The 27,914-nt window shown below is 40.7% G+C and overlaps 2 protein-coding genes across 6 annotated transcripts in view; both read left to right on the top strand.

Moving 5' to 3' along the window:
* The window catches only part of SNRPG (small nuclear ribonucleoprotein polypeptide G), a 45,053-nt gene extending 43,664 nt beyond the window's left edge, over nt 1-1,389 (top strand). Inside the window, exon 4 of the mRNA XM_061592764.1 lies at nt 1,341-1,389. Coding sequence (XP_061448748.1) covers nt 1,341-1,374 — 34 coding nt within the window. The 3' untranslated portion in view covers nt 1,375-1,389. The remainder of the gene's footprint in view (nt 1-1,340) is intronic.
* On the top strand, nt 248-27,166 carry TIA1 (TIA1 cytotoxic granule associated RNA binding protein). Of its 5 annotated transcripts, none has more exons than XM_061592756.1 (13): nt 248-542; nt 9,842-9,938; nt 10,436-10,534; nt 10,942-10,996; nt 11,170-11,202; nt 12,393-12,480; nt 17,434-17,509; nt 17,993-18,101; nt 18,890-18,985; nt 19,069-19,153; nt 22,589-22,712; nt 23,645-23,784; nt 24,238-27,166. In XM_061592756.1, exons 1-13 carry the CDS (start codon nt 517-519, stop codon nt 24,377-24,379), a joined length of 1,170 nt encoding a protein of 389 aa, XP_061448740.1. In that variant the 5' UTR covers nt 248-516; the 3' UTR covers nt 24,380-27,166. The 5 variants fall into 5 exon arrangements, with proteins under 5 accessions (XP_061448740.1, XP_061448742.1, XP_061448741.1 ...); XM_061592755.1 differs by having other exon boundaries at nt 249-542; nt 23,642-23,784; XM_061592758.1 differs by lacking the exon at nt 11,170-11,202.
* Nucleotides 27,167-27,914: the final 748 nt, after the last annotated feature.

The following is a 27,914-nucleotide window of genomic DNA, read 5'->3' as shown; positions in this document are numbered from 1 at the left end:
TTAAAACCTTCATAAACCCCCACATCCAGCACCAACAAAAGCAGTATTATTACTCATAATACCATTATTATCCAGCAGTGCAAAAGGCTGTATTTATTACAAATGTAAATGAGAGAAGAAGACGGATTTGCTGTGGGCTTTTTTAATTTTTTTTTTAAAATTTATCCAGTACGCACGTTGTAACTAGAAATATCGCGAGATTAACCAAGAGACAGAGTAGCACATATAGGCTCGGCACCGGCGGAGGATTTCATTGGGCGAGCGCGCATAAGCGAAGGGAGCTGGTGAGAGCGCGCTCACGCCGCCGTAAACTGCTTGCGGCGCATGCGCTAACGCTACCTTCCGTCGGCCTGCCCGGGCCTCTCTGCCCACCAGCGCCATCTTGAGAGACGAGCGGCGGGTTTGTTGTCCGCCGCGGCGTCGGGGCTCCCTGAGGCCTCCCTCGCGCCTGGACTTGGCCTGCGGGTCGGCGCGGTTGACTAGGCCTGGCTGGAGGGCTGAGGAGCCGCCGCCATCATGGAGGACGAAATGCCGAAGACGCTGTGAGTCGGCCTGGAGGCTCTGAGGCCTATTGTGCGGAGGGGGAGGGGCCGAGCCACGTTGGTCCCCTGCCTCCCCTCCCCCCGCCTGCCCGGTTCTCTAGGTCCCTTTTTGTTCCTCGGCGAGAAAAGAAAGGGGGCGGACAAAACCCCGGCTTCTCCCCCCGCCATGAAACCAGGAGAAGGAGGAGGCCCGAGTGTGTGCGTGTGTGTGACTGGCGGAAGGCCGGGCATCAGAGCTTGGCGAGGGAGTGAGGATTTGAACCCAGATCTCTCTGGGGCTTAGGATAGGCTGTGCCATCACACGCTTAAAAACGTTCCCTTGTGTAACGTTGAGGCCAGCTTAACCGTGAGCAGGCCTAGAATCCTTGCCCCGTTACAGCCCCTGTTGATACGTAGGGTGGATTGCAGGTGCCTGCACCCAAAGGTCTTGTAGCAGCCTCGGAAGTCGGTTTGCAGGATTTACTAGGATTTCTCATAGGCCCGCTGGGGGCTGACGGAGGCAGTGCGGAGAGCTTCAGTTCTATGCTGGGTGCATAGGATGGGTCCTAACTCCTTTGACAACCCCTTTGCTTCCTGTCCTGGGCGCAGAGGAGGGGGACCTGAACTTGTGGAGAGCCACTGCCAGGCAGTGTAGGCAGTACTGAGGTAGCTGGTCTGACGCTGTGTGAGATACCTTGCTGTGTTCCTATGGTTAGAGCGTGCCACCCCCTCCTTCGCCACAGCGCTTTCTTCTTTGCATGGAGTTCCATTCATCTGCTTGCAAATTTTGATTGCCTATGACTGCTAAGTTAGTACTTCAATACGAGGCTGGCTTACAGTCTATCATTCATGATAGGGAGGCAGTGGAGGAAGGGGATGGAAGTGGAAACAGGAGTAAATAGAGTAAGAATGTGTGATTAGTTAATTCAGTTTCCCACAGGCTTGGATCCAGTATTTTTATTTTTTGCTTGCAGTTTAAAAACAAAACATACAAGAGCATTCAAAAATATTGTCTACTTAAAAAAATGGAAATGGATTGCCTTCAAGTTGATTCTGACTTATGGCAACCCTATGAATAGGGTTTTCATACTAAGCGGTATTTAGAGGGGGTTTACCATTGCCATCCTCTGAGGCAGAGAGGCAGTGACTGGCCCAAGGTCACCCAGTGAGCTTCATGGCTGTGTGGGGATTTGAATCCTGGTCTCCCAGGTCATAGTCCAGCACCTTAACTACACCACACGTGCTCTTATTGTCTACTTAATGGACAATAAATATCATTCAAAATATCTGTCAAAAATGATACTGTCTACTTAAGTGGCAAAGGCCAGTTTCTCACCTCGTTCTGCTGCATTGGTAGACCAGGCCAGCATCTTTCACCTCCATCTCTCTTCCATCTCTCCCTCCCAGGTCCCACCACCAATGGAAGAGGTGTGTGTTGGTATTGCTGTAGTCCAAAATACAGCTGTTAGGTTACTAAGTGGTTGAAAGCGCTGGTTCTTATCTTGATAAAGATCTGTGTGGCTTCGAGGCTGAGCTCCTGAAGCTTCTTCCCACACAAGCCTGTTCATATACTACCTGACCTCCCATCAACAGTGTCGCTGTTGCTTACCAGAAGGTGCCCCCACCTTCTGAGATGAGGCAGGTCATGGCCACAGAGCAGGCCTTAACAGTTGTGGAAACTATTGGAAAGCTCATACAGCAATCAAAGGTAGCTTGTTCCCTAAAAGCCCTTGCTCACTTTCCCATTCATAAAAGGGTGCGGGGGGTTGGTATGTGTGTGAGGTGAAGGCTGTTATTGTACAGTAGGGCCCTGCTTTACAGTGCTTTGCTAATACAGCGGTCTCAGACTAAAGCCCCACGCATATGGCGTTTGTCCTGCTTTTACAGTGGTTTTTGGGCATCGCGCACCATTCTGTTCAATGGGTTCAACTTTACAGCAGTTTTTGCTTTACAGCGGGGGGCCAGAACGTAACCCGCCGTATGAGTGGGGCCCTACTTTTATTTACAAAATCTGTGAGGGTGAAGGCACCTCAGAAAAGGATGGGAGATGGGAGACCCTCAGGTACGGTTTTTTTAATGCAAAAAGAGAAGGATGGTTTGATCTAGGTCCAGTTTCCCTTTGATATTATTTTGTATATTTCCTGAACAGTGATGCTAAGTCTGATATCGAAACCATGTTGATCTTCAACTAAAAAAAGTACTGTTTATACTATTATTTTTTAACTGATAGAAGAAACATCTTCAATACTTTCATAGTAGTATCATTCTTATAACCAGCACCAATGACGCTTTATTAGGTTAAGTATGGGAATATAGAAACCTGTGGACTGGACAATGTTATTATTTATTTATTAAATTTATAGGCCAGTCTTCCCCCCCCCCTCGAAGGAGCCCAGGGCAGCAAACAAAAATGCTAAAAAAGCACTCTAAGACATCTTAAAAACAAAAAACTTTAAAACAGATTAAAAAGAACTGATTTCAAAACATCTTTAAAAGCAGTCCCACCACAGACACAATCTGGGATAAGATCTCTACTTAAAATGCTTGTTAAAAGAGAAAGGTCTTCAGTAAGCACCGAAAAGTTAACGGAGATGGTGCCTGCCAAATGTTTAAGGGGAGAGAATTCCAAAGGTGCCACAACACTAAAGGTCCGCTTGTGCGGAACTGACCTCCTGATGAGATGGCATCTGCAGGAGGCCCTCACCTGTAGAGCACCATATTTAACTGGGTATATGAGGGGTAAGACAATTCTTCAAGTATCAATTTTGTCTTCTTTCCACTGTTGCTCCTTTCTGCAACACTCTACCTTGGCCTATCCCTCCCTTCCCCAAAACGAAGTAGCAACAAAAATTAAATGCCCAGGTCGAACTAAGATCTAGTAGTTACTGGGCAGACTAGAGCAGTTTATTTTCACAAGAAAACCAAATGTCTAATTGGTAGGTATTATAATTATTTATATTTTAGGAATGATCATATTGGTTCTTCATTTATATAAAAAAGCACCCTTTCACTTAATGTAGTTGATGAGGGCATTGATTTAGTTAAAATATTAGTTGTAGGGCTAACATGCTTTTATCCTTATTTAATATTGACTTTTTTAAAAAAAAGAAAAACATCTTATATAAACTACATAAAATGTGATTGCTTTTAAAAAATTATCAACCCTGAAAAGAAGTTTAGATTGAGTGGGTATTTGCTTTCAGGTAGTTGAAATGAATTGTGAGTGGCATTCCAGGAGGAGGAGAAATTCAGCATTTGAGAGAGATACTCAAGGTACTTGGTGTGACCCAGGAGTCTAGCAGGACACCAAATTGGAGGCTAGGATTTCTCCACCTAAGGAGCCTAACCAGCTCTGATGCTGATGCTGGTGACTAGGGAACCACTGGATCCAAAGTTGGCAGGTGGGGAGCCTCCTGGACCAGCTCCCACAGCACCGGGGTTCACAAAATCAGCCAGGACTCATACAGGCATCTTCCCATGGGCCCGAGGAACCAAGCACAGGGGACGTGCCAGGGGACTGGCTGTTCAGGAAGAAGGGATGGAGCCTAGGAAAGGTGGGCTTGGAGGCAGAAGCTGAAAAGGCCTCACTTCTAAGTCTGTTTGGAGCAAGTGGCTCACTCCATGGTGCTGCGACAACTGACCCTTGCTGCTCCTATTGGGGCCAATAGGAGGCTGCTTTCAAGCTTATTTGTGGCTTTGGGGGCTGTTCTTGGGTGGGGTTGCAGCTGCAGAAGGAAGAGTTAACCCTTCCCTCCCTGTGTGCTGGAACACTCCTCACCACTTTGATTAGTCTTGAAAACAAACTTCTGTTGGTGCCAGTAGAAGGTTGTTCTCAAGCTGGATTGCAGTGCAGGTGGGCAATCTTTGTGGAGAGCGCAGCTAGTAAGGAAAGGGTTGACTCTTCTGTCCCCACCTGCAGTCTCCATGAAGATTATCTCCTCTCTGAAAATGATTGTTTGGGGGTGGGAAGGAGTTGAGAGTCTGTGTGAATGTGTGTGCTGGGTATCTGTGCGTGTGTGTGTGTGGAGTGCCCATGTTCGCTCTTGTGTTAACCTCACCCACCATCAGTGTGCAGCCCAGAAGGGTTGGCCAGGAATGCAACTCTCAGTCCAAAAAAGGTTTCCCATCCCTGGTTTTTAAAGCAGGTTTACAAATTAATATACACCATCTCAAAGCAATGTAGTCCAATAGATCAGTTGTCAAGGCAGAATGAAAAATAGAAAATTTGACAAGGCAGTAAAAGTAGAAATCATGCAAACTTCTTGAGGAAGTTTCAGCTCTGTGACACAGTGAGGCTCTCCTTGTGGAGTCTAAAACTAACCTCCATATATGATGGAATATTTTAACAGAGCCTCATTGGTAGTTCTAATCAGTGGAGCTCATGCAGAAGGTGTTCCTAGTGATAATCAGGCCCCGGGCCATTTGGGTCATTAAAGGTTAAAATCAGCACCATTATTTAGGTCCTTTATCCAATTTGTAGTCGCTGCAACTGTTTTAAAATAGGCTTCAGATGAGAGAACTTGTTGAATGCAGTAGAGTACTTGAATCTAGAGGCCGCCCAAGCATGAACAACAGTGACTGGATCTGGCCTACCTTCTAGGGGCCACTTTTGACACTGCCAACCTGTCAGTCACCTAATATCAAACTTCATAAGGAAGAATCAGGAGCGTGAGCTGTGGAGTCTTCCCTTCTTTCTTTGCAGCTCTACATTGAACTAAAGCTGTGGTTGCCAATATTTTTGCCAAAAATGAGGTGTGCATTGGGTGCTGAGTTTAAATTCAGTGCAGACAGTTAGCCTTACTTTTGGCAGGGATCATCTCCACTTGGTAGCTCTTAAGCAGAACAAATCCCAGTGGGATTTATAAGGTGATGAATCCAAGCCCTGCTTGCCAAGGAACAACCTGAAACACACTTCAAGGCTCCCGATTGTGCCTTTGCCACCATGGCTTTATCTGCCCCACACCTGATGTCACATGGGGTAGGTGGGCATGGCTGGGAGAAATTAGGACCACTGCCAGGCTTAATTTGATCCACAGGCCAGGTGTTCCCCATCCCTGGTTTAAAACAAGCAGCGAGCAAGTTATTGCTATTTCTGAAGAATGGCAAAGGAAGTGAAGAATAGAGAACAATATCCTCTTCAACCCACTTTTGCTTTTATTGTGTAAGCAAAACTGTATGAAGTGATTGTCCAATCAAGACTAGAGTTCATAGAATTTCTGATGTATATTAATATTTATTATTTATTTATTAAATTTATATACCGCCCCATAGCCGAAGCTCTCTGGGCGGTGTACAACAGATAAAAACACATTTTACATACAATTGATTGATTGATTGACTGATTGATTGCACTTGTATACCGCCCCATAGCCGAAGCTGTCTGGGCGGTTTACAGCAATCAAAAACATTAAAACAAATATACAATTTAAAACACATATTTTAAAAACAATTTAAAACACAATTTTAAAATTTAAAACAATATAAAAACAATTTAAAACACATACTAAAATGCCTGGGAGAAGAGAAGTCTTGAAATTCCTTGAATTCAAAACCTGCCTGTTTCCCAGGGCACTCTGTAACAGGAGATTATTTGTTCTATAAAAAGTACTCATTTTTTAAAGTATTAAATTACTAAAGAGTAGGAATATAACAAAGTTTGGATAAAACAGGAGGTTAATTGTTAGTAGATGTTGAAAATAGTCAGGTAAGCATGGTCTCCTAGGAAGGATTTTGTAGAAGGATTTACATGGAGAAGGAGATACAAATGCCTTAAACATTTTTGTTATAAATGTACGACTGCTCTGCTAAGTTTTCATAGGTTTCCTAACTTGTGTAGCAGATAATTTAGTACTGGGGACATTCTGTCAAATGAGATGAAAAATGAAATAGAAGAAGCATCCAAACTAGGAAATGTTGTAGTAATGAGTGACTCCAACTATCCTGACATAGAGTAGCTACATGTGTGTTCCAATCACAACAAAGACGTAAAATTTTTAAATACTCTAAATGACTGTGCCCTAGGACAGGTGGTCATGGACCCAACCAAAGGAGTGGCAATGCTTGACTTAATCTTAAGTGAGGCCCATGTGAGATGTGTTGTTGAACCATAGTGCTATTAAATTAAACATGCATGTAAATGGCCAATTGCCAAGAAAATCCAACATGGTCACATTTGACTTCGAAAGAGGAAACTTCCCAGAAATTGATTGGTAAAAAGTAAGTTGCAAGGCAAAGTGAAGAGGGTCAAATCACTCCAAAACACCTGGAAATTGTGTAAAAATACAATATTAGAAGCTTAACTGGAGTGTATACTGCACATCAGGAAAGGTACCACCAGGGCCAAGTGAATGCCAGCATGGTTATTGAGCAGTCAGATAAGCTATTGGAGATGATAAGGCTTCCTTCAAAAAATTGAAGTCTTGTCCAAATGAGAATAAAAAGAATTGCAAGAAGACAATAAGAATTTGATGAGCACATTGCTAAAAACATATAAACCAATAATAATAAAAAATTAAATACATTAAAAGCAGGAGTCTGCCTTAGGAGGAGGTTGAACCCTTGGATGACAATGGAGTCAAAGCAGAATAGGGAGATGGTAGAGAAGCTAAATGAATATTTTTGCATGTGTCTTCACAGTGGAGGACATGGGCCAGATCCCTTTGCCTGAACTAACTTTTGTAAGAAGGGAGTCTAAGGAACTGAGGCAAATAATGGTGATGAGAGATTACATTCTAGACTTAATGGACAACATAAGCCTGGCAAATCAGCAGGTCCAGATGGCATCCACCCAAGAGTTCTCAAAGAACTCAAATGTGAGATTGCTTATCTTCTGACAAAAATATATTTTGTTCTCCAAAACTGATGGAAAATATTGTTAAAGATAAAACAACCAAGCATACAGAAGAGTGATCCTTGCTGAAGCAGAACCAGCATGGCTTCTGCAAGGAGAAATCCTGTCTCACTAACCTATTAGAGTTCTTTGAGCGTGTCAACAAGCATATATAGAGCATGCCACCCTGGGCTTCTGCTGGGAAGAAGGGTGGGATATAAATTTAATAAATAAATATAAATAGAGGTGATACAGTTGACACAGATTTTCAAAAAGCTTTCAACAAGGTAGCTCACCAAAGACTCCTGAATAAGCTTAAGGGTCATGGAATAAGAGGAGAGGTCCTCTTGTGGGTCAGGAACTGGTTGACTAACAGGAAGTAGAGAGTGGAAATAAATGGACAGTTCTTCCAGTGGAGGACTATAGAAAATTGAGTTCCAAAGGATTACTGTTGGGCTCTGCACTTTTTAACATGTTCATAATCAATCTAGAGTTAAGGGTCGGCAGTGAAGTGGCAAAGTTTGCTGATACTAAATTGTTCAAGGTTGTTAAAACAAAAAGGGATTGCAAAGAGCTCCAAAAGGACCTCTCCAAACAGAGTGAATGAAATGACAAATGAAATTCAAAGTAAAACTAGTGTAAAGTTATGCATATTGGAGCAAAACATCTTAATTTCACATCTACGCTCATGGGGTCTGAAACTGGCAGTGCCTGACCAGGAAGGAGGGTTGTAGTGGATAGCTCAGTGAAGATGTTGACGCAGTGTGTGGCAGCTGTGAAAAAGAAAAAAATCATGCTGGGTTTCATTAGGAAAGGTATTGAAAATCAAACTGCAGATATCATAATACTGTTATACAAATCTATGGCATGGCCACATTTGGAATACTGTGTACAGTTCTGGTCACCTCCCCTCAAAAAGGATAGTGTAGAGTTGGAAAAGGGCAACCAAAATGATCAAGGGGGTGGAGTGACTCCCATATGAAGAAAGGTTGCAGTGTTTGGGGCTTTTTAGTTTATAGAAAAGATGAATAAAAGGTGACATGATAGACGTGTATAAAATTATTCATGGCATGGAGAAAGTGGATAGAGAAGTTTCTTTCCCTACATGGTTTCGGTCCAGTGTATCTAAAGGAGCGCCTCCAGCATCACCAAGTATGCCGCCTGACGAGATCAGCCTCCCAAGACCTCTCGGTCCCACCAGTTAAAACAGCTAGACTGGTGCAGACCAGAGAGAGGGCATTCTCGGTTGTGGCCCCCACCCTCTGGAACTCACTGCCATACGATCTACGCCATGTCCCTTCCTTGGTAGGTTTCCGTAAAGGACTAAAAACATGGCTATTTCAGCGGGCATATAGAACCCCTAGTTAATTTTAGTTTTATAGTGTACAGATGGGGGTAAACTGAATATGTGATAATTGTATTTATTTGTGTATTTTATAACTGTATTTTAAAATTAATTATGTACGCCGCCTAGAGTGGCTGTTCACTCAGCCAGATAGGTGGCCTAAAAATAAAATTATTATTATTATTATTATTATTATTATTATTATTATTATTATTATTATTATTATTATTATATTTCGCTCTCCTAACATTAGAACTTGTGGATATCCAGTGAAGCTGAATGTTGGAAGATTCAGTACAGACAAAAAAAGGACTTCACACAGGACATAGTAAAGCTATGGAATTTACTACTACAAAAGGCAGGGATGGCCACCAGCTTGGATGGCTTTAAAAGAGGATTAGACATATTCATGGAGGATAAGATTGTCAGTGGCCGCAAGCCATGATGGCTGTACTCTGTTTCTATAGGTGGCGGCAGTATGCTGGAAACTGCAGGAGGGAGAGTGCTCTTGTGCTTTGGTCCTGCTTGTGGGCTTCCCATGGGCATCTGGTTGGCCCTTGGGAAAACAGGATGCTGGACTAGATGGGCCACTGGCCTGATGCAGCAGGCTCCTCTTATGTTTTTTTAATCATACAGGTGTTTTACCTGTTAAACGTTAATGACTTGCTAGCCTTTAACATTGAAAAAATACTCAATTGTTCTGCACAGAGTTTCAGGCCTACTGCTCCCTCTTTCATTATCTTCTGAGCAGCCTGTTCTTGTTGCTAGGTTTATATTTTTGTTTTAGCAAACTTTGGGCAGGTGCAATTGCTTCCATTTTATTAAGGAAGTCTATGATACTTTATTGCATTTATATGCCACCTTTCTGCTGAGGAACCCAAGGTGGTTTAAAAATACAAGTAAATGGTATAAATTTTGGAGTGACAGCGTCCTCTCAGGCCAACTGATGGTCACACAGATTGGTCTTAAGTAGCCTCAGGGAAGATGGGGGAGGGGCTGCACCAACAGTTCTCTCAGGCCCATTGATAGTTCTTTTGGGGTATGTCCTCTGTGGCATGGGCTTTCACAACTTCTCTCAGGGCACACAGGTCTTCACAGTTTGAGACTCAAACTTTCATAGATCTCAAACTTCCATAAATTTTGCAGGTATGTGGGAAATCTGTCAAGAGATGTTACTGAGGCACTAATTCTCCAGCTCTTCAGCCAGATTGGACCATGCAAAAATTGCAAAATGATCATGGATGTAAGTTGATATGGTTATTACTGTTATACAGCTAATTCTTTTTCTTCTTTTAATATAGAAACTGATTTTGAAGTTCCCACCAATGTTTAAGTTTATCCTCAGGAGTTTCATAGGTTGCTCTTCTTTGAAAATATTGGGATATTGTAAAATAAATTTAACTCAGGAGTTAACTAACAAGTAAACAGAACCAAGAACAATTGGGGGAATAAAGGTAGTTTTCAAATTATTCTGGTTTCCCTAAAAATAACCAGTCCATAAAGGTCTCAAACTTAGACCTAGTTTCTGAACACCTTAGTTAGTCATAAAATTTCACTGATTGCTGCAGAACTTTCTTTTCCTGATAATCCGAAACACAAAATAACAGTAATAGTGCCTAAGATTGGAGCTTTAAATGTTGCTGCTTGCGCACTTGGGGTATATTCATAAAACAAAACCAACACAGACTTTGTGAGGGCTTAGCCATGTTCTCTGAAAGCTTTTCTTTCTGTGTTAAACAGACAGCTGGAAATGATCCGTACTGTTTTGTGGAGTTTTATGAGCATCGTCATGCAGCTGCAGCTTTAGCGGCTATGAATGGACGGAAGATAATGGGTAAGGTAAGCTCTCAGGCCTAAAGGGTGAATTGGAGCGGAAGTGTGGCTTTGGGTATATGGATGAAACAGCTTTTTTAAAAAGAAGATATAAAGGTAAATTTCTATCCTGTTGTATACAATAAACTGTGACTTTAAAATTTGAGATTTAAAATAACAATAACATAGAGATAAAGACAACAGTGAAAATTAATCATGAAATTCTTTGCATTTTGCAAATGAAATAGCTTAGCAAAGTAACAAGGGTTATTAAATATTCCCTAATGTCACTCAGCTTTATAAGGGTGGGAGCTTATTTTTCAACAGATTTCACAAAATAATATAAAATATAATAAAACTATATAAAATCTAGCAAATAGTTTGTGGGTTAAATAAACTTCTTTGAATATAATTTTAGCTAATGTTGTTTGTAGGAGGTCAAAGTCAACTGGGCAACAACCCCCAGCAGCCAGAAGAAAGATACCAGCAGTAAGTTCCTTACGATTCTGAGTAATTACTCTTTATTTGCACAAAAGTGTTTTTAATGTTAAGCAATAAGCATCATACAAATATTTGCCCTATTGTTTTGATCATTATCCTAAGATATTATTTAATGTGTTTGTGTTAATAAACTTAAGAACAAATCTAATCTTTGTCATCAGGTAGTACCGTTGTCAACACACTGCGTTCACAAGGTAATTGTATCTTCTTAAACATAAAATGAAATCTCTCAGGGGTATTCACTAACCGCCTGAAGCTATTTGGGGGGGTTGTTCTGTTGTCACAAGATTTTTTTCCCTCCTCTCTCAAATGGATCAGGATGTGGACTGTTGCTGACTCTTAAGTCCTTTAAGACCCCATTAAGCTGCTATTGCTGTAAGAATTCTTTCCCTCTTCGTGAGGGTGAGATAACCAGCTTCCTTCAAGGCTGCTGTCTGTACTGCACCATAAAACTCCCCTGTGGTATATCAGTTGCTGTTCCAATTGGATCCTTTTCCCTTCTGCTCCTATGCAACCCAGTGTGTTGCTTCTCTACTTATCTGGCCTTAGAACGTTAAAACTTTGGGGGAGGATTAAACTAGACTCTTCCCAAGGTAGAGATGTAAAATGTCATGTGTGCATTGAAATCAGAGGTGGTGATAATTAAAATGGACTTTATGTGACTATGAAGAAAGTCCTTAGATCTTTGTATCACCAGTTCTTATGTAAATGGCTCTAACAAACTGTGAAGGGATTACTGTTTCCGTTCTGTTGCCTTCAGTCTTAGTTCACTTGCTCATGGATTTCACATACTTTGGATTCACATGGTGTAAAGGCTGGGCAACCAAAACTGTTGGCTTTTCAGAAAACTATCAAATACTTTAACATCAAACTGTTGCAATGCAAGGTATCTTTTTGACTGTTCTTCGCCAGATATGATTAAGATTGAGCTGCTTGTAATTCATGTTGTCCATACTGGTTTGTGTAAACCTTATGCTATTTTGCTCACAGAACCAGTAGACATATTTAGCTCATTATTGTTGAACTTGTGTATAAATAAGACCAAATTCTAGCACTATGAAATGAGACTGTAATGTAACTTTTGGCTTTGGACTATATGGATGTAGGTCTCATCGAAGTATAGTTTCTTTTATGAATAACTACAGATGTAATTTAAATGAAAAATAAATGCTAGTTATATGTAATTCTTGTGTACTGTCATGTCTGTTCATGGTTATATCTTAAACCATAATGTATTTTGTTATCTGATAGGTAAAAAGATTCTAGTTCTTAGTAGTTTCGAGATGTATGGAAATTGATACAATTTTTTTTAAAGAAACAAATCTAACCTGTATTTCCATGAATACTCTGCAAACTTGTACATTTTTTTCTTTTTCTTGGTAAGACCACTTCCATGTCTTTGTTGGAGACCTCAGCCCAGAGATTACAACTGAAGATATAAAAGCAGCTTTTGCACCATTTGGAAGAATATCGTAAGTAATGTCTTAGTAAGATAATGGGGCATCGAACTAGTGTTAAAACTAAGGAAAAAGTGATTAGAGTGTCAATATATTGAAGAATAATGTTCTCTAAAGATTGTGGTTATTTGGGGATTATCAAACAGTTCATTTCACTTTATTTAAATGCACATATCTAGAGTTTGGGTTTATATTTTGGAATTCTATATTATACTGGCAATTTATTTTTAAATCTGGATATTCATTTCATTATTAAATTATTAGATGTTCTAGAATGGATTTTCTAAGGTAAAGCTGATCTCAGGGTGACTTCTACCAATGAAAAGGCATTGCATAGTCTCATAAAAGCAGCTTTAATAAAGATCAGATTTCATAGAAGTTATGACCTGTAAGATTTTGGCTTTTTGTGAAATGGGTGCTCTATTAAATAAAATAAACTAGAAATTGGCTTTGCGGTGTAGTTCTCAGCTTCAGTCATTGTCATAGTTTGGAAGGCATGTGAAAGTGTGTATAGGAGACTAGAGAACCAGCTATTTAGTTTCTATGGAGAAACTTTTTTTAGCTTTGTGTTTCCTGTTGATAGTGATGACTCATTAACCTGAGTGGCAACATAACATTTGATGTATTGTAAGTATCTCATTGGTAACATTTTGTTCAATCTGCTATAAATCCTTGTTAGTGACGAGTTATCATTACATCAGCTTGAAAACATTGTGTTTGGAGATTTATGTAGCACGTTATGAGTTTATTATTTGTTTTGCTAACTATCAGGCAGGCCTGCTGAAATGGAACCAATATATAGTGCAGGGATAGCTAATGTGCCCTCCAGATCTTGTTAGACTACAACACTGTCATCCCTGCCTATTGGCCTTGCTGCTGGGGCTGATGGAAGTTGGAGTTCCAACATCTGGAGAGCACCATGTTGGCAACCTCTGATGTAGTGTGTCTCTTGGATGTTTGTTCTTGTCTGTGACTAGTTCTTCCAAGTATTGCTTACACCTGTGAAAGCTTATCAAAATTGGTTGGAAGGTAATTGCAAGGTTGATAGTGCAAAAGGATAATTGCTTCATATGTATTAATTTCCAGAGGGGTAGCCGTATTAATCTCTTGAAGCAAAAAACAATTAAAGGAGTCTTGTGACATCTTAAAAGACTTAACAAATATATTATGGCATAAGCTTTTGTGGACTCAAGCCCACTTTGTCAGATACATTAGTCATCCTCCACATGGATGGTCAAAGAGGCCCCCTGTCCTTGCCAAAAAGGGAATGGATGAGATGGAAATGATAACTGACCTATCCATAGTCTGTTGTTGGTATATGTGTTCTACCATGAGACTCTCATGACTTGTCCTGGCAGCCAGAGCTAAAGTGTGTGACCTAGTCTGGGCCAGTACTTGCTTAAGGTTTTCCCCTCCCAAGATGTTCCCTGTTTGAGGAGATGGAATATGGAGGCAAGAGCCTGCCTGCATTCCTGGATTCCTTAAGGTTTGGCTTTGCCCAACAACTGCTGAGGTCTCCTCTGGTTCAATGGAGTCAACAGCAGCAACTCCTGCTGCAAGACTGCTAGGTCCTGGACAGTTTCCAGAACACAGCAGCCACTGCATGTTGCTGACATGTTTCAGAGGAAGATGAGAGAAGCTGTACAATTATCTAAAGAAACATTGGCTAATGGATATTCTTGCTAGCCTTTTCCCCTGAAGAACAGTTTTTCTCAAAACATGTCTCAGATACTAAGATCAGAAGGAGGGTAAGTAAAGAGGTCCTAATCATGCTTACAGATGCTACAACATTTAAAGGGTTTTGAGGGTAACAACTTGGAGTATTGTAGAATAAAAATGCAACACTAGTTGTAAACTGATGATAGCAGTCTTGTTCATGGAAATAACTTTACAGTTTGTATATCAGCTGCAGCTGAAGTATTGGTTTCACAAACCCCTTTTATGAAATTCACCATGTGGCCCTCAGTACTAAAAAGGTGGCCTGCCCATTTATGCTAGCCTTCATCTTTGTTTCTGAAGGCTTTTTAAAAATAGTTACGAAGTTTTATATTCTGTGTATTTGCTATCTCCTAGTAAGGGATTCAGGTGATAAGAGTGAAATTGAAAGGTTGGGGCAGCTGGGTAAGAGAATCTAGACTTGCTACCCCTGAGAAATTCAACTTCGTCTTCAGGAAACCCACATCAGACCAGCCCATTTCATCTGCTCAACATCCGTTTTCATGCGTTATTAAAACCTAAAATACTCCTAGTTCCAGCTGTCTGCTTATAAGCAGAATGGCACAAGGTAGTTCACAGTATGTACAGAACCCTGTTGGCTGAGTGTGGGGTCTTACCAGTTAAGGCCTAGGGCACAATCCAGAGAAAGCTAGCTTTGCCTATGATTTTGATGGCAAAGCATGTGCTGTACATTTCAGTCCCATTAATTTCAGTCTGACTTAAACATCTGAGTGTCGCTGAAATCACAGGGACTCAGCAATGCATAATACGATGACATTCACATCCACTTTGATTGCACTGAGAAGAGCCCCTCTTAAAGTTAAGAGGGCTGCTAGTATTCTGATATAGTTCTACTCTAAATTTCTGTTGGAATAACATCCAAGAATGCTAAGACCTTCTGCCTCATACTTAGTTTAGCAGGCTTCATGCTAGAGATGCAGTTCTGAACAGCTGCTTTGAGTAGTTATTTATCTAAGCCTAATTTGTGTGGTGAGACTAACGGGTGCAGATTCACTAGGAGGGGGAAGGCAGAGTAAATACTGGCTTAAAAAGATGTTGTCACCCTTCCAACCCTCCAGAACCAAGTTGGCCATGGGTGGACTAAGTGTACTGCCTTGAAATACGTCCGGCAGGCACTAATTCTGACCAGGGAGAGGGGTAGTGTGTTGGGGCACTGTCTCCCATGAGCCTTTGGTTACCTCTGAAGCAGCTGCTGGGAAGAAGGAGGACATAAACCATGACATGTTTCTATGGATTCACACTTGTTTGTCACCTAAATCATTAACTTAAGCAGCCCATTGTATTGTATCTTATCAAGTCAATCTGTAAAAAATAAACTCTTCGCACAAATCAAAGTTAAACACCCATTTAAAATGTTTTCCAACAGCCAGTAAGTGTTGAAAATGTTGTTTTTAATAGCTGTTATCATTCTAAATGTTAAAAATTGTCATAATATTTAAAGACAAAATATAGGCAAAATTTTCTTTTCTTTGTTTAAGGTGGACTTTAAATTTCTGAGAACATAATTTCTGAGGTGTTCATGAGGTGATTGTTCCTGGAAATAATAGATTTAAATAATAGCAAAGTCCTACTCATAGTAGAATCGTTGAAATGAATGAACCCAGTTAGTCGTGGCCATTAACTTAAATGGGTCTACTCTGAGTGGCACTAGCAGTGAATATCGCCCAATGTCTCCTTTATAAAAATATTAATGTGCAGTTCCCCATGTCTTGGTAACTACAAACTTTAATGTGGACACATGTACACTTTGGTGGCTACTGGCATATACATGTGTGTGTTCTTGGGTCTTACGTTCAAGATTGACAGCTGTGGTAAGTATAGAGCCAGGAGTAGCTCTCCAGATGTTTCTGGGTTACAACTCCCATCACCTCTGGCCATTGGCCATGCTGGCTAGGGCTGATGGGAGTTGGCTACCCTTGTCATAGAGGATCTCCCCCCCTTTTAGGATGTGCAAAGAGAACCATCCATATGATTATGAATTGTTCTCAGGCAATTCGTAACATAGCCCTAACTCAGACTAATGGAAGTAATGTGTTAAAACGGTCCTAAATTCTAGTTGGAACTCCACATTAATTAGCTCCTTTCCTAAAATCAAGTTTCTTAATATAGGATGCAATAATTGTCTGTTGAAATTCTCTTGACCATCTGGCATCACATAAAGCCTCTTGTAGTATTGCTGTATGGAGCTGTCTCTTTAGTTATACTGCATGACTTTCTTACTGGCTCTTTTGTGTGTGTATGTATGTATTAAGTGCCTGGTTCTTGTGGGTTGGGGAGGGCAAAGTAGTCCTGTGCGTTTGAAAACATTCTTGACAGTTTAGTCTTGTGTACAAATTGCCTGAGAAGCATTTAGTTAATAAAAATAGTTTTTTCACCAGTGGGGTTTAGCTATTGTAGCTGGGTCTTTTGTCTTTTTTAACTCAATCTCAAATAATAGGGCTCTGGTTATTTTGCAGAATGTCTCTGAAGAATGGACAGCATTGCCATGGCTAACTGCAAGCTACAGTTCACAGTGGACAAACGTTGTAGTTTTTCTATTTACTTTTATAAATTTTTACTTTATATACTTTGTAGTTTTCAATCAGTCCTGTATGATTGTTAATTACGAATGCAGTTTTAAAAGATTATTTAATAGTGTATAGTAAAAAACATGTTAGTGTTTATTTTCTTCCATAATGCAACCATTTCTGAAAATGTCAATTTCTCAAAATTTACAGCTGCCCAAGTCCAAAAAGGGGGTAACGAATTGACCTGAGAAAATTAAAGAATTCAGTTAACAGGCGACGTATGCCTTTTAATTCCTATTTTTTCATTTTTTCTATTTTCTATTTCTAATAAGTAGGTAGAATGTGTTGGCCAATAGTAAGTTTATAAATTGCATGGTTAAAGAGAGCCGTTCGCTAATATGCTAGTTAGCTACATGCCCTCAGTTATTCCTTTGAATAGCTGCTTTGACCATGCGTAGTATTTTTAACAATATGTAAGAGCATTTTGAACTGTGAACCAACGACTGTAAAATACTTATTTTAAAAAGCTATTTATTTTGCATGTTTACACAGTTAAGTTTAATTTGTGCTATCGTGATAAGACCTTAGTAAAAGGGAGAATTGCTTTGACTATATATTGCTGGTGCATTTAAGAAGTTCATTTTATTAAAGGAGCTGCGTGTGAGACATTTTCACTTGAATTCTATTCTGTTTATGTTTAAATGGCTTTCTCTTTGCTTTTTAGGGATGCTCGAGTTGTTAAGGACATGGCAACAGGAAAATCTAAAGGATATGGCTTTGTTTCTTTCTTCAATAAATGGGTGAGTGATTACTGCATGTTGATTCTTATGAGCCCTTGCCAAAATTGGCAGGTCATTATTGTGTGTAACATTGCCAGAGTTAAATCATTCTTATAAAATAGTAGGGAGTTCATAGGCAAAGCATGTGCACTAACTAGGTAAACGGTATATAACTCAGAATACAGACCCTGCAGTCAGACTTCAATCTAAAAGACAACATTCACAAGGAAAGGGGACTGGGGGGGAAGGAGAGGAGGGAGATCAGTTTGATGATCCCGGAACAAAGACAGGAGTTAACGGGCATTTTCATCCAGTTAGGGACAAGTTTGTGTCATGAATTGAAACAGGAGGCTATAATTATCAATCTGATACTTTTACAGCCGCTAAGTTGTAAAAAGTGACTTAGATTACAAGGCCAAGATTTTGCTATAAATTAGTATTTTTTGTGGTCTTACAGAGTGTTTGGCTAACGAGTTCTGAAAATGTATTTTCTTTTCTATGTAGGATGCAGAAAATGCGATTCAGCAGATGGGGGGACAATGGCTTGGTGGAAGACAAATTAGGACTAATTGGGCAACACGTAAACCTCCAGCTCCAAAGAGTACATACGAGTGTAAGTATATTAGCTTTCAAAACACAAAAGAATATGGCTTTTCAGCAGGGCTGTGTAGTCGGTATGCCAGACCTTCAACTCCTCTATTTTTCTACTGTCTGACTCCTTCATAAATGGCAAATGTATATTAACTAGTAATAACACATTTACTGTAGTAAAATGGTAGCACAAGGCATTTCATCATCACCACGTGAATCCAGAGCTTGGAAAAGTTACTTTTTAAAACTACAACTCCCATCAGCCCCAGGGATTGGGCTCGTGGGAGTTGTAGTTAAAAAAAGTAACTTTTCCAAGCTCTGGATTCACGTGGTGGTGATGAAATGCTTTGTGCTACCATTTTACTACAGTAAATGTGTTATTACTAGTTAATATACATTTGCCATTTATGAAGGAGTCGGTACACTTCTACCAACTCCGACTCCACCCAAATTGGTTCTGACTCCACGATTCCGACTCCACAGCCCTGCTTTTCAGAACTGACTGTCCAGGGCTTAGGGACCAGTGTATCCAACTGATGTGCTACCTCTAGTAGGTGGTGGATTTGATGCTTGGAGTAGAATATTATTTGAGTGGAACTCCTTACAATTGTTTCAGTGGTAAAACTGTTCAGAGACAGGAGCTCATGCCACTTATAATTGTAAGTCTTTGAGATAAAATGTGTCTGTAAATTGAAACAGTAATTATATAATGCAAAGATGGGCCATGGCACTTGGAGAGACTGTCCAATGTTTCGTTTTTTTCCTTGTGGACAAATGAGAGACTTGTGAAAACTTTTTTTTTCTAAACAGCAAATGCCAAACAACTTTCCTATGATGATGTTGTAAATCAGTCCAGTCCAAGCAACTGCACTGTATACTGTGGTGGTGTTACTTCAGGACTGACAGGTATGATGCCTCATGAATTGTTAGCCTTAGAAAATTGTCCTTAACTATGCATCCTGACTTCATCTCTGTTTTCTGGTTTGCAGAACAGCTGATGCGCCAGACATTTTCTCCTTTTGGACAGATAATGGAAATTCGAGTCTTCCCAGATAAAGGATACTCCTTTGTACGGTATGATACTGTTTGTTATCTCCTGTATGTTTCTGGTTTTAGTAAGCTCGTGCCACAATGAACTGTAAGGTATTGCAAGGCTTTTTGAAGCTATCACTTCAGGTGTACCTCTTTCATAGCTTCTTACTATATTTATGCTCATTATTTCTAAGAAATAAGAAGTTGCAGTCATTCACATAAAACTTTTGTTTGTGTATTTTGGGGCTGTTGGAGTGTTGCACTTGGTTTGGACATCACACCTACCATTCAGACATTGTTTTTCATTATTCTGCCCTCAGACCTCTACTACATAGTCTGAATAGAAGGCCGAGGAGGGGGCAGTGGCCTCTTGCTGAAAAGTATTTTTTTCAAAGCCATCAAAAAAAAGCACGTGCCCACACCTCCTTCCTTGCTGAGCTGTCTAGCATACCGGACCTACTGCTTTCCCTGGAGCCCTCTACAGGTTCCCGGCTCTGTCCTCTCCTCTTTCCATCCCCGATGCCTTGTGCATATGTCATGCAATAAGAAGAATCTACAGGTGGACTTTCAGTCTTGGATATATTCTCCCTGTTATGGGCTGACCCTATGTTTAATGTAAATTTCCCCTCTTAAGAGTCTTGAAAATGTATGTACTAGTACTGATGAATGGGAAGTCGGAGGCTTTCATTTCTTAGCATATGCAGCTAGAGTAAAAGGATACTTCCCCCCCCCCCAAATTTCTGGGCAGACAGCCAACACTCAAATTGTTCTGTAAACATAAGATAACACACAGTCTAGGCAGTGGACAGTGAGAGATACCTTATTTGGAGAGTGTGATGTAGTGGTTAAGGTGCTGGACTACGACCTGGGAGACCAGGGTTCGAATCCCCACATAGCCATGAAGCTCACTGGGTGACCTTGGGCCAGTCACTGCCTCTCAGCCTCATGAAAACCCTCTTCATAGGGTCGCCATAAGTCGGAATCTACTTGAAGGCAGTACATACACAGTACACATTTGGAGAGTCCAGAAAAATGCACCTGCCTCTCAGCTAGTTTAACCAGTTCACTTAACTAGTTAAACTAGCTGAGAGGCAGGTGCTTTTTTTCCGGACTCTCCAAATAAGGTACCTTATTATCAGAGATGGTGGTTAGGGATGTTACTCCAACAGCTGTAACACCAAGAAATAACCTTGAACATTCCTATAAAAGGAGACTTTAGACAGTAAGCTACCAGTGCTTTTTTAGCAATGGTAGAAGCAAGAAGCGTGTGTCCCATTCATTCCATCTGATGGTGAATAGTATTATTGTATATTTCTGTACTTCCAACTACTTTTTAACTCTGTCTTAGTAAGACTTTGAGCTTATATTCAGTCTTTTACAGCAGTGTAACCTAACAGATTCTGTAACTTGAAGGTTTAATGCTTTCAAGTTGAAACTTTCGGCACTATATACAGTGCCTTGCCAAACCAATCAGTCGCCTGACCAGTGCTCTCATATTACTGAATTACAAATGGTACATTGTAATTTTGTTCTGTATGATATTTTATTTTGAAATATTGAAACTCAAAATCAATTATTGTAAGGTAACATTGGTTTTATGTTGGGAAATGTTTGTAAGAAACATAAAAAACTGAAACATGTTGCTTGCATAAGTATTCAACCCCTCTGCTGTGGAAGCTCCCACTTTACACAGATGGAAGAAATTGCCCTGTCAAGGACACAATTACCATTAGCCTCCACCTGTGAACCATTAAAGTTGCCGTCACATTGTCAGGATAAACCCCCCACTGTTGAAGGATCATTGGTCAGGCTGCGGATCTGAAGGAATATGAAGACCAAAGAGCATTCTTCAGAAGTGAGAGATAATGTAATACAAACGCATAGATTAGGAAAGGGGTACAAAATAATACCCAAGTGTTTAGATATCCCAGTGAGCACAGTTGGATCAATAATCAGGAAGTGGAAGCTGCATCACACCACCCAGGCACTGCCACGAAAAGGCCGTCCCTCAAAACTCAACACTTGAACAAGAAGACTTGTGAGAGAAGCCACAGAGTGGCCAACAATCACTTTGAAGGAGCTATAGAGTTCAGTGGCTGGAAGTGGAGTAATGGTGCACCAGTCAAACATATCAAGAGCTCTGATAACACTGGCCTATATGGGAGGGTGGCAAGAAAGAAGCCGTTACTCCAAAAGTACCATCTGAAAGCACATCTGGAATTTGCCAGAAAGCATGAGAGTGCCCCAGCGGTGATGTGGGAAAAGGTTTTGTGGTCAGATGAGACCAAGATAGAGCTTTTTGGCCCAAACCAAAGCGCAATGTGTGGTGCAAACCTAACACTGCCCATGCCTCAAGACAGTGAAGTATGGTAGTGGCAGCAATGGGGATGCTTCTCATCAGCAGGGACTGGGCATCTTGTTAAAATTGAAGGAAGAATGGATGGAGCAAAATACAGGGAAATACCGCAAGAGAACCTGCTTCAGTCCACTAAAAAACTGAAGATTGGGAGGAAATTCACTTTTCAGCAGGACAGTGATCCCAAGCAAAGGCCACAGCAACATTGGAGTGGCTGAAGAACAAAAAGGTGAATGTCCTACAGTGGCCCAGTCAAAGTCCTGATCTCAATCCCATTGAGAATCTGTGGCACTCTTTGAAAATCGCGGTCCACAACCGACGTCCAATCAACCTGAACGACCTGGAACGAATCTGCCAGGAAGAATGGGGCAAACTCCCTCCAACACTGCAAAGCTGGTTCATCCCTAACCCAAAAGACTTAAAGCTGTTATTGCAGCGAAAGGTGGCTCTACCAAATATTAATGTGTGAGGGAAGAATACTATGCAAGCAACATGTTTCAGTTTATTTTGTTTCTTACAAACATTTCCCAACATAAAACCAATGTCACCTTTCAATAATTGATTTTGCGTTTCAGTGTTTCAAAATAAAATATACAGAACAAAATTACAATATACCATTTGTAATTCAGTAATATGAGAGCATTGGTTAGGGGTCTGATTACTTTTGCAAGGCACTATATTGATTATATACTACAATATACCTGCTTCTGATACGCATTTCTGATTTATGATTCTGATGTTGGCCAAGGCTGACTAGAGTGCATTTAATAGTGGTAGTGTGTAAATCATGAATAAATAGAACATTAAAAGTGTATTCTGCTGTCAGAGTCCCATTTATTTTCCTGTTGGCTCCCAAGACCCACAGATATGTGGGTGGGAACTCAGACGATTAGCCTACCTGTTCAGATGACTGCTGTTGTGAAACTGTGTAAGCTTAGGTGAACACGACGTCTGACATACAAGGACTCAATAGCCAACAGGCAAAGTAGAGAAAGCAAGAACCCTGAATCTTCCATCCCTTTAAATGGCCTGAAGTATGGCTCTTTGTTGAGCAGGATTTGCTTTGCTTAGCTCTTTGAAGGGGGTTTATATTATTGATTGACTATTGTAAATGGTTACAGGTTCAATTCTCATGAAAGTGCTGCACATGCAATTGTTTCAGTCAATGGGACAACTATAGAAGGACATGTTGTGAAATGTTACTGGGGCAAAGAAACGCCAGATATGATCAATCCAATCCAACAGGTAAGAGACCTTTTTTTAAAAAAAAAGTTTCCAGAAAAATCTTCTGTGTTGGTTGATTTCTTCTGAATAGTAGGCCAAAAGTCCTGGTTATTTTATTACTTTATTCAGACGCATTCTTTCCAAGAAGTTGTCCAATGTGATTAATGGGAATCTGCCTTAAAATATATGAAAATAATGGGCTGGGGTGAAAAAGTTACTGTGTTCCCTTTGCTGTGGAACCCTTAAAAAGCTGGTTCAGATTTAAGGGAATTCAAGGAAATTCTTAGGCTTGACCATAGACATAGCAACACAGGCTGACACAAAATTGTATCTGGAAAATTGGGGGGGGGTGTATAGAGATGCGAGAGAGCGATGAAGCTTTGTGCCTCAGTGACCTAATTTAACATGCCCCAGGCCCCTCTCCTTGTGCTGCAGAGATACCTGAGCAAAAGATGGAGCTATAAATGTCTCTTTTGGGGCAGGAGTTGTGATGACAGATATACTCTTCACCTCTCCTTATAGTACTTTCCCCCTAAGAGGATCAGAACTTGGTGGTAGAGAACATGTTTTGCATCCCTAAGACCCCTGGTTCCTTTTCTGGTATCTCTGATGCTGGGTTGGGCAAGACCGCTGCCTGAAGCCATTGTTAGAGCAGACACTACCTGTGCTAGATGGACCACTGGTCTGAGGCAGTTTCATGTGGAACATAATGATGATTTTTTTCAGCTCAACATTGTATTTATGTATTTAACATTGTGAAATACAATCCATACAAGTCTATGGAATAACCTTTGTTAAATGAACTAAAACACTTTTAGCATGCATTACATGAGCTTTAGATATGCAAACTGCAAAGGGGCATGTGGAAGTGTAACTGAAAACCAGTCACCTTAACCTTTTTTTCTGCCTGTACATTCCATACTAATATTGTTTAATTTTCACTTTTTAAGCAGAATCAAGTGGGATATCCACCACCTTACGGGCAGTGGGGCCAGTGGTATGGCAATGCACAGCAGATTGGCCAGTACATGCCTAATGGCTGGCAGGTCCCTGCATATGGAATGTATGGACAAGCGTGGAATCAAGGGTTTAAGTAAGTGTTTGCTGTATACAGGATCTGTGCCAAGAAATCTTTTTCAGAATGAAAATACTTGTACAATTATGAAACAAAGCTTTCATTGTGAAACTTCTCAATGTGCCACACTATGTAGGATTCTGAAAACGTCCATGAAACTCTCAGTTTTACGTTCTTTCCTCTTGATCAGCAGTGCTGTGTGAAGACTTAGGAGCCAGCAAACACTCAGCAAACTAATCCATCTTTACGTATTTTAGAAATAATTTGTATATTGTTTATTTGGTGCAGAAAATGGGAATGAATTTCTGAAGGCGTTCTGTTTGGTTTATTTTACGGTCCTGGGCTTGTGGTGTTAGATAAGGTGATAAAAGAAATATTCAATTTTACATTTGATATTTTCTTAATTCCAGCCATTATGTCTTAACATAAACTTTGTAAGCTTTGTCTAATGTCCTTTCCTTTTCCATTCAGTCAGACGCAGTCTTCTGCAGCGTGGATGGGTGCAAATTATGGTGTGCCACCGCCACCACCACCGCCACCTCCCCAGGGGCAAAATGGAAGTGTTCTAACTAGTCAAACTGGATATCGGATGGCAGGTTTTGAAACGCAGTGAGAGGGACACAGAAGGACTCTGAAATAGAACAACTGGTGGCTTTGAGGCTATATGGAGCATTGTAAAATCCTTTGTTTACTTTTAAAAAACCTATCCAATCAAGTCAGTGCAAAAGTCAGAAAACAGTATTTATTTTTAATCATGAAACTATGTTGTCCACATTTTTTTTAAAACACACACACACAGGAAATACTAGATGCTGGATATCTGCCAACTTTTGCCTTCTTTTTCCTCTTTTGAGATGTGTTTCTTAAGATCCTTGTTTGAAACACAACAAATGCAGGGATTTCTGCCACTTTTAGATTGGGGCAGAAAATTGCACAATATCAAACTTTTTTCCACTGAAGTAGTGTGCAGTTATAGTTTGCATTCCTAGTATGACTTAAAATGTATATGAAAAGTTGTACGAAAGAAAAAAACCACGCCAAAACTGTGTGAATTCTGAAGGTTTATTGCGATCTTCAGCTTGTGCACAATTCTGTTCTAAAGAGAGCCTATTGTATAAAATGTCCCATCTCGTCACTTTTGTTATACTGGGGTTTCAAATATAACTTATTGGTTTACATTATTTTGTATCTAGACATTTTTCAAAAAGTGATTTTTGCCTTACTGTCAGCTATTAAATTATTAAATGGGGGTGGCGGTGGGAAGTGATGGTTGGCACTAGTAGTTGTACAGAGCTCTCAGATGGATCCAACTCTTCATGTTGTTAGATGTGAGAAGGTGCCTGGGAAATCCCTGTTGGATTTGCTTAAAGATCTTCACCGATGAACTTAGCCCAGTTTCAGATATTATTAAAATGTGACACATTCTAATGAACCAGCTTTTCTAAATCTCTCAGTTTTTACATTTACATGTATCCTTTACCATGTAAACTATTTTAGCAAATTAATATTTTTCACAAAAGTTGGTCAACTTTTGTATGTCTCCTTCTTTGAAAGGGCAAGAGGGAGAGATTTATGTGACAATGAGTATGATTTTCAGCTTTGGCTTTTTGCATGTGAATATCAAATACATCATTAGATTTTGAATACACAAGTCATGCTCTCATTTTTCAGAGATATGTAGAGAATACATTGGTCTTAGCAACTTTTTACTCAAGTGGAGTAAATTTGACTTGATTTAGCATGTACAGGTAGAGCAGTGAAATCTTGTAGCATTGTGCAAATCAGGCCAGGAGTATGAGGAATGCTCCAGTTAAGCCTGAAGGACCAGCTGGATTAAACATTTTAATTGTTCAGAGGCCAAAAACCTTGGTATCCTACCTCCTTGATTAGCCTTCAGAGAGTGCAAAAAAGAAAGCTACCCTTAGGTGTAGTATTTATTTGTCCCTGTTAATGCCCGGGCATGTGGAGATGTTTGCTTTTTGTTCTGCATTGGTTGTAGTAGAGCAACATATCAAGGGACTATTGAGCTTATGTTATATGGAGTGTCCTATGACTGTATTTTATGGGAAGAAGTGACCCTATGACAGTAGGGGGCTGGCTTTGGAGATCCTATTTCTCTTGATTTAAACCCCTCCTCTTTGGGGAATGTCCCATGGTTCAGGACAGTGGAGGTGGGAAGCTGTTCTAAAATGTGAAAGCTTGCTACAAGATTAATTTTACGGTGGGGGGGGGGTAGAGGAAAAGACAAAGGAAAGCTTATGATGCGACTCTTGAGAAACAGTGGCCCCTGACTGAGCATTCTGTAAAAGCGAGCAGAACCAGATTGCTTGAAATTAACCTTTGTCACCCTGTAGACAGGACTTGGCCCACATAATTTTAAATAATAAAGCATACCCAAAAGACAGCTTAACTCATAGATCACTCTCATTTATGCCTCCTTGATGCCTTTTAAACTTGCATAAACATACCTTCTGGCTTCTGACCATCTCTGCTTGTACAGTTCTTTTAAAAGAGTACAGGAATAGGGTTGAGGTGAGTTTGGTGCCGCATTGGAATTTCTATGTGTGTATTTTTCAGCAATAGGACTGCCCAGGTTTGCTTGTCTTAAATAAAATTCCTGTCATTAAAACAGTCTGAGATCCTATTAACTAGTGTTTTAAAAAACAAGCACACATACACATGCAGGCTTTTAATATCATGTCAGTGCTGGTTGCTGTCCTTGGATTTCCCCCCCCCCTCAATTTTGACAACCAGGAAGACACGAATTTTTGGGGGGTGGGGGTGTTGACCATAATTAAAGGGACCAAAAATTCTAAAGCTTCTCGGATTACAAAATACTATGAGAAAAATGATTTGATCAGGCCCTTTAAGTACTGCAATTGTTACTACTAAGCTACTTTTCACTAGGACTGTCTGCCTTTCTGAAAATCACTCCTAACTTCTACAGGAGACAATCAAAACTGGAGTTGTTCACGAAATACCAGCTTTATTGGGGATCCCTTTGTGCTGTAACATTTCCATACTGGCCCCAAGACAAAAGTAGGCGAAGCATTTGAGGCCATTTCTTCCCTTCACTGTTGCCCTTCTTTCTTTCCTGCTTTTAGTTTAAGCATTTGTCAGGCCTTTGTTTATAAAAGGGAGTCGTCTTAATATGATAAATATAAAAATAATAATGTCCCATAGAGATAACAAAAGGAAGACAAAGCTGTCTGGGGTATTTGATTTGGGTCTTTTGTTTCTAAATAGCACCCCATTTTTGTCTCTGTACAAACATTAAAAGCTTCATTTGGACTAATGTATTTTGATACTTGTATTTAGAAGTTCAAGAACTTCACTCCAGAAGCCGTGAGTTTTGAAAGCCATTAAGATGTTAATAAAAGATGTGAGCTTGTGTATTTCATCCTTACCCTTTGTGTACTTGACTGTTCAGATATTCTAGCACAGATTTGGGAGACAATCATAGAACTGGAAAAGGCCTCTTGGGTTACCAAGTTTAAATCGCCTGTGAAGCTGCAGCAATCCTCCTTTAAATGGCCTGACTACAACGACACCTTAGTAAGAGCATCCAGCGTCCAGTGCAGTTGTCCTAAAGGAACCCAATGAAGGGCTGTTCAGACATTACTTGACCTCTGTGCATTGCGAGATGGGAATGGGCTTGGGCCTTGCCCCCACTTCTTCCTTTGCCCCTGAGCAGGCATAGAGGTGAACGTCTAAACCCAGAGCTCTGGCTCTTGGTTTCAGCATCCTGCTGGACACAGGCTGTATATTTTTCACTTCTATAGCAACATCCCCTTTCTGCCTCTTTCCCACAACTCCGATTCACAGGGTGAACTCTTCAAGAACACACAGCTTGGCTTACTGACCCTCGTGTCAAGTGTCGTAAGGGGGGATAGCTTGGGGAAAGTATCATCACCAGTCGCTTCTCACAGAAAACGGAAAGTTGCGGCGTAGCGTGAACGAGAAGCGGCTCCTACCCACTTGCAGGCTCAGGCTCATTCTCTGGCGCGGTTTCCTGGGCGCAGCATCTGCAACCGGAGTGGAGAAGCTGCCACTGCCTCCAGGGTACCCCCCAGCCACCCAGTGCCCGTCCCTCCTCGCAAATCGCCCCGCCGAAGCTGTGCAGCTGCGGCCGAGTTTCACTTCAAGGT

This window comes from Rhineura floridana, chromosome 12, assembly GCF_030035675.1.
Source record: "Rhineura floridana isolate rRhiFlo1 chromosome 12, rRhiFlo1.hap2, whole genome shotgun sequence".
Taxonomy (NCBI): Eukaryota; Metazoa; Chordata; class Lepidosauria; order Squamata; family Rhineuridae; genus Rhineura; species Rhineura floridana.
Note: the sequence above shows the minus strand (reverse complement) of the source record. Positions and strands in the feature narration are given on the sequence as shown.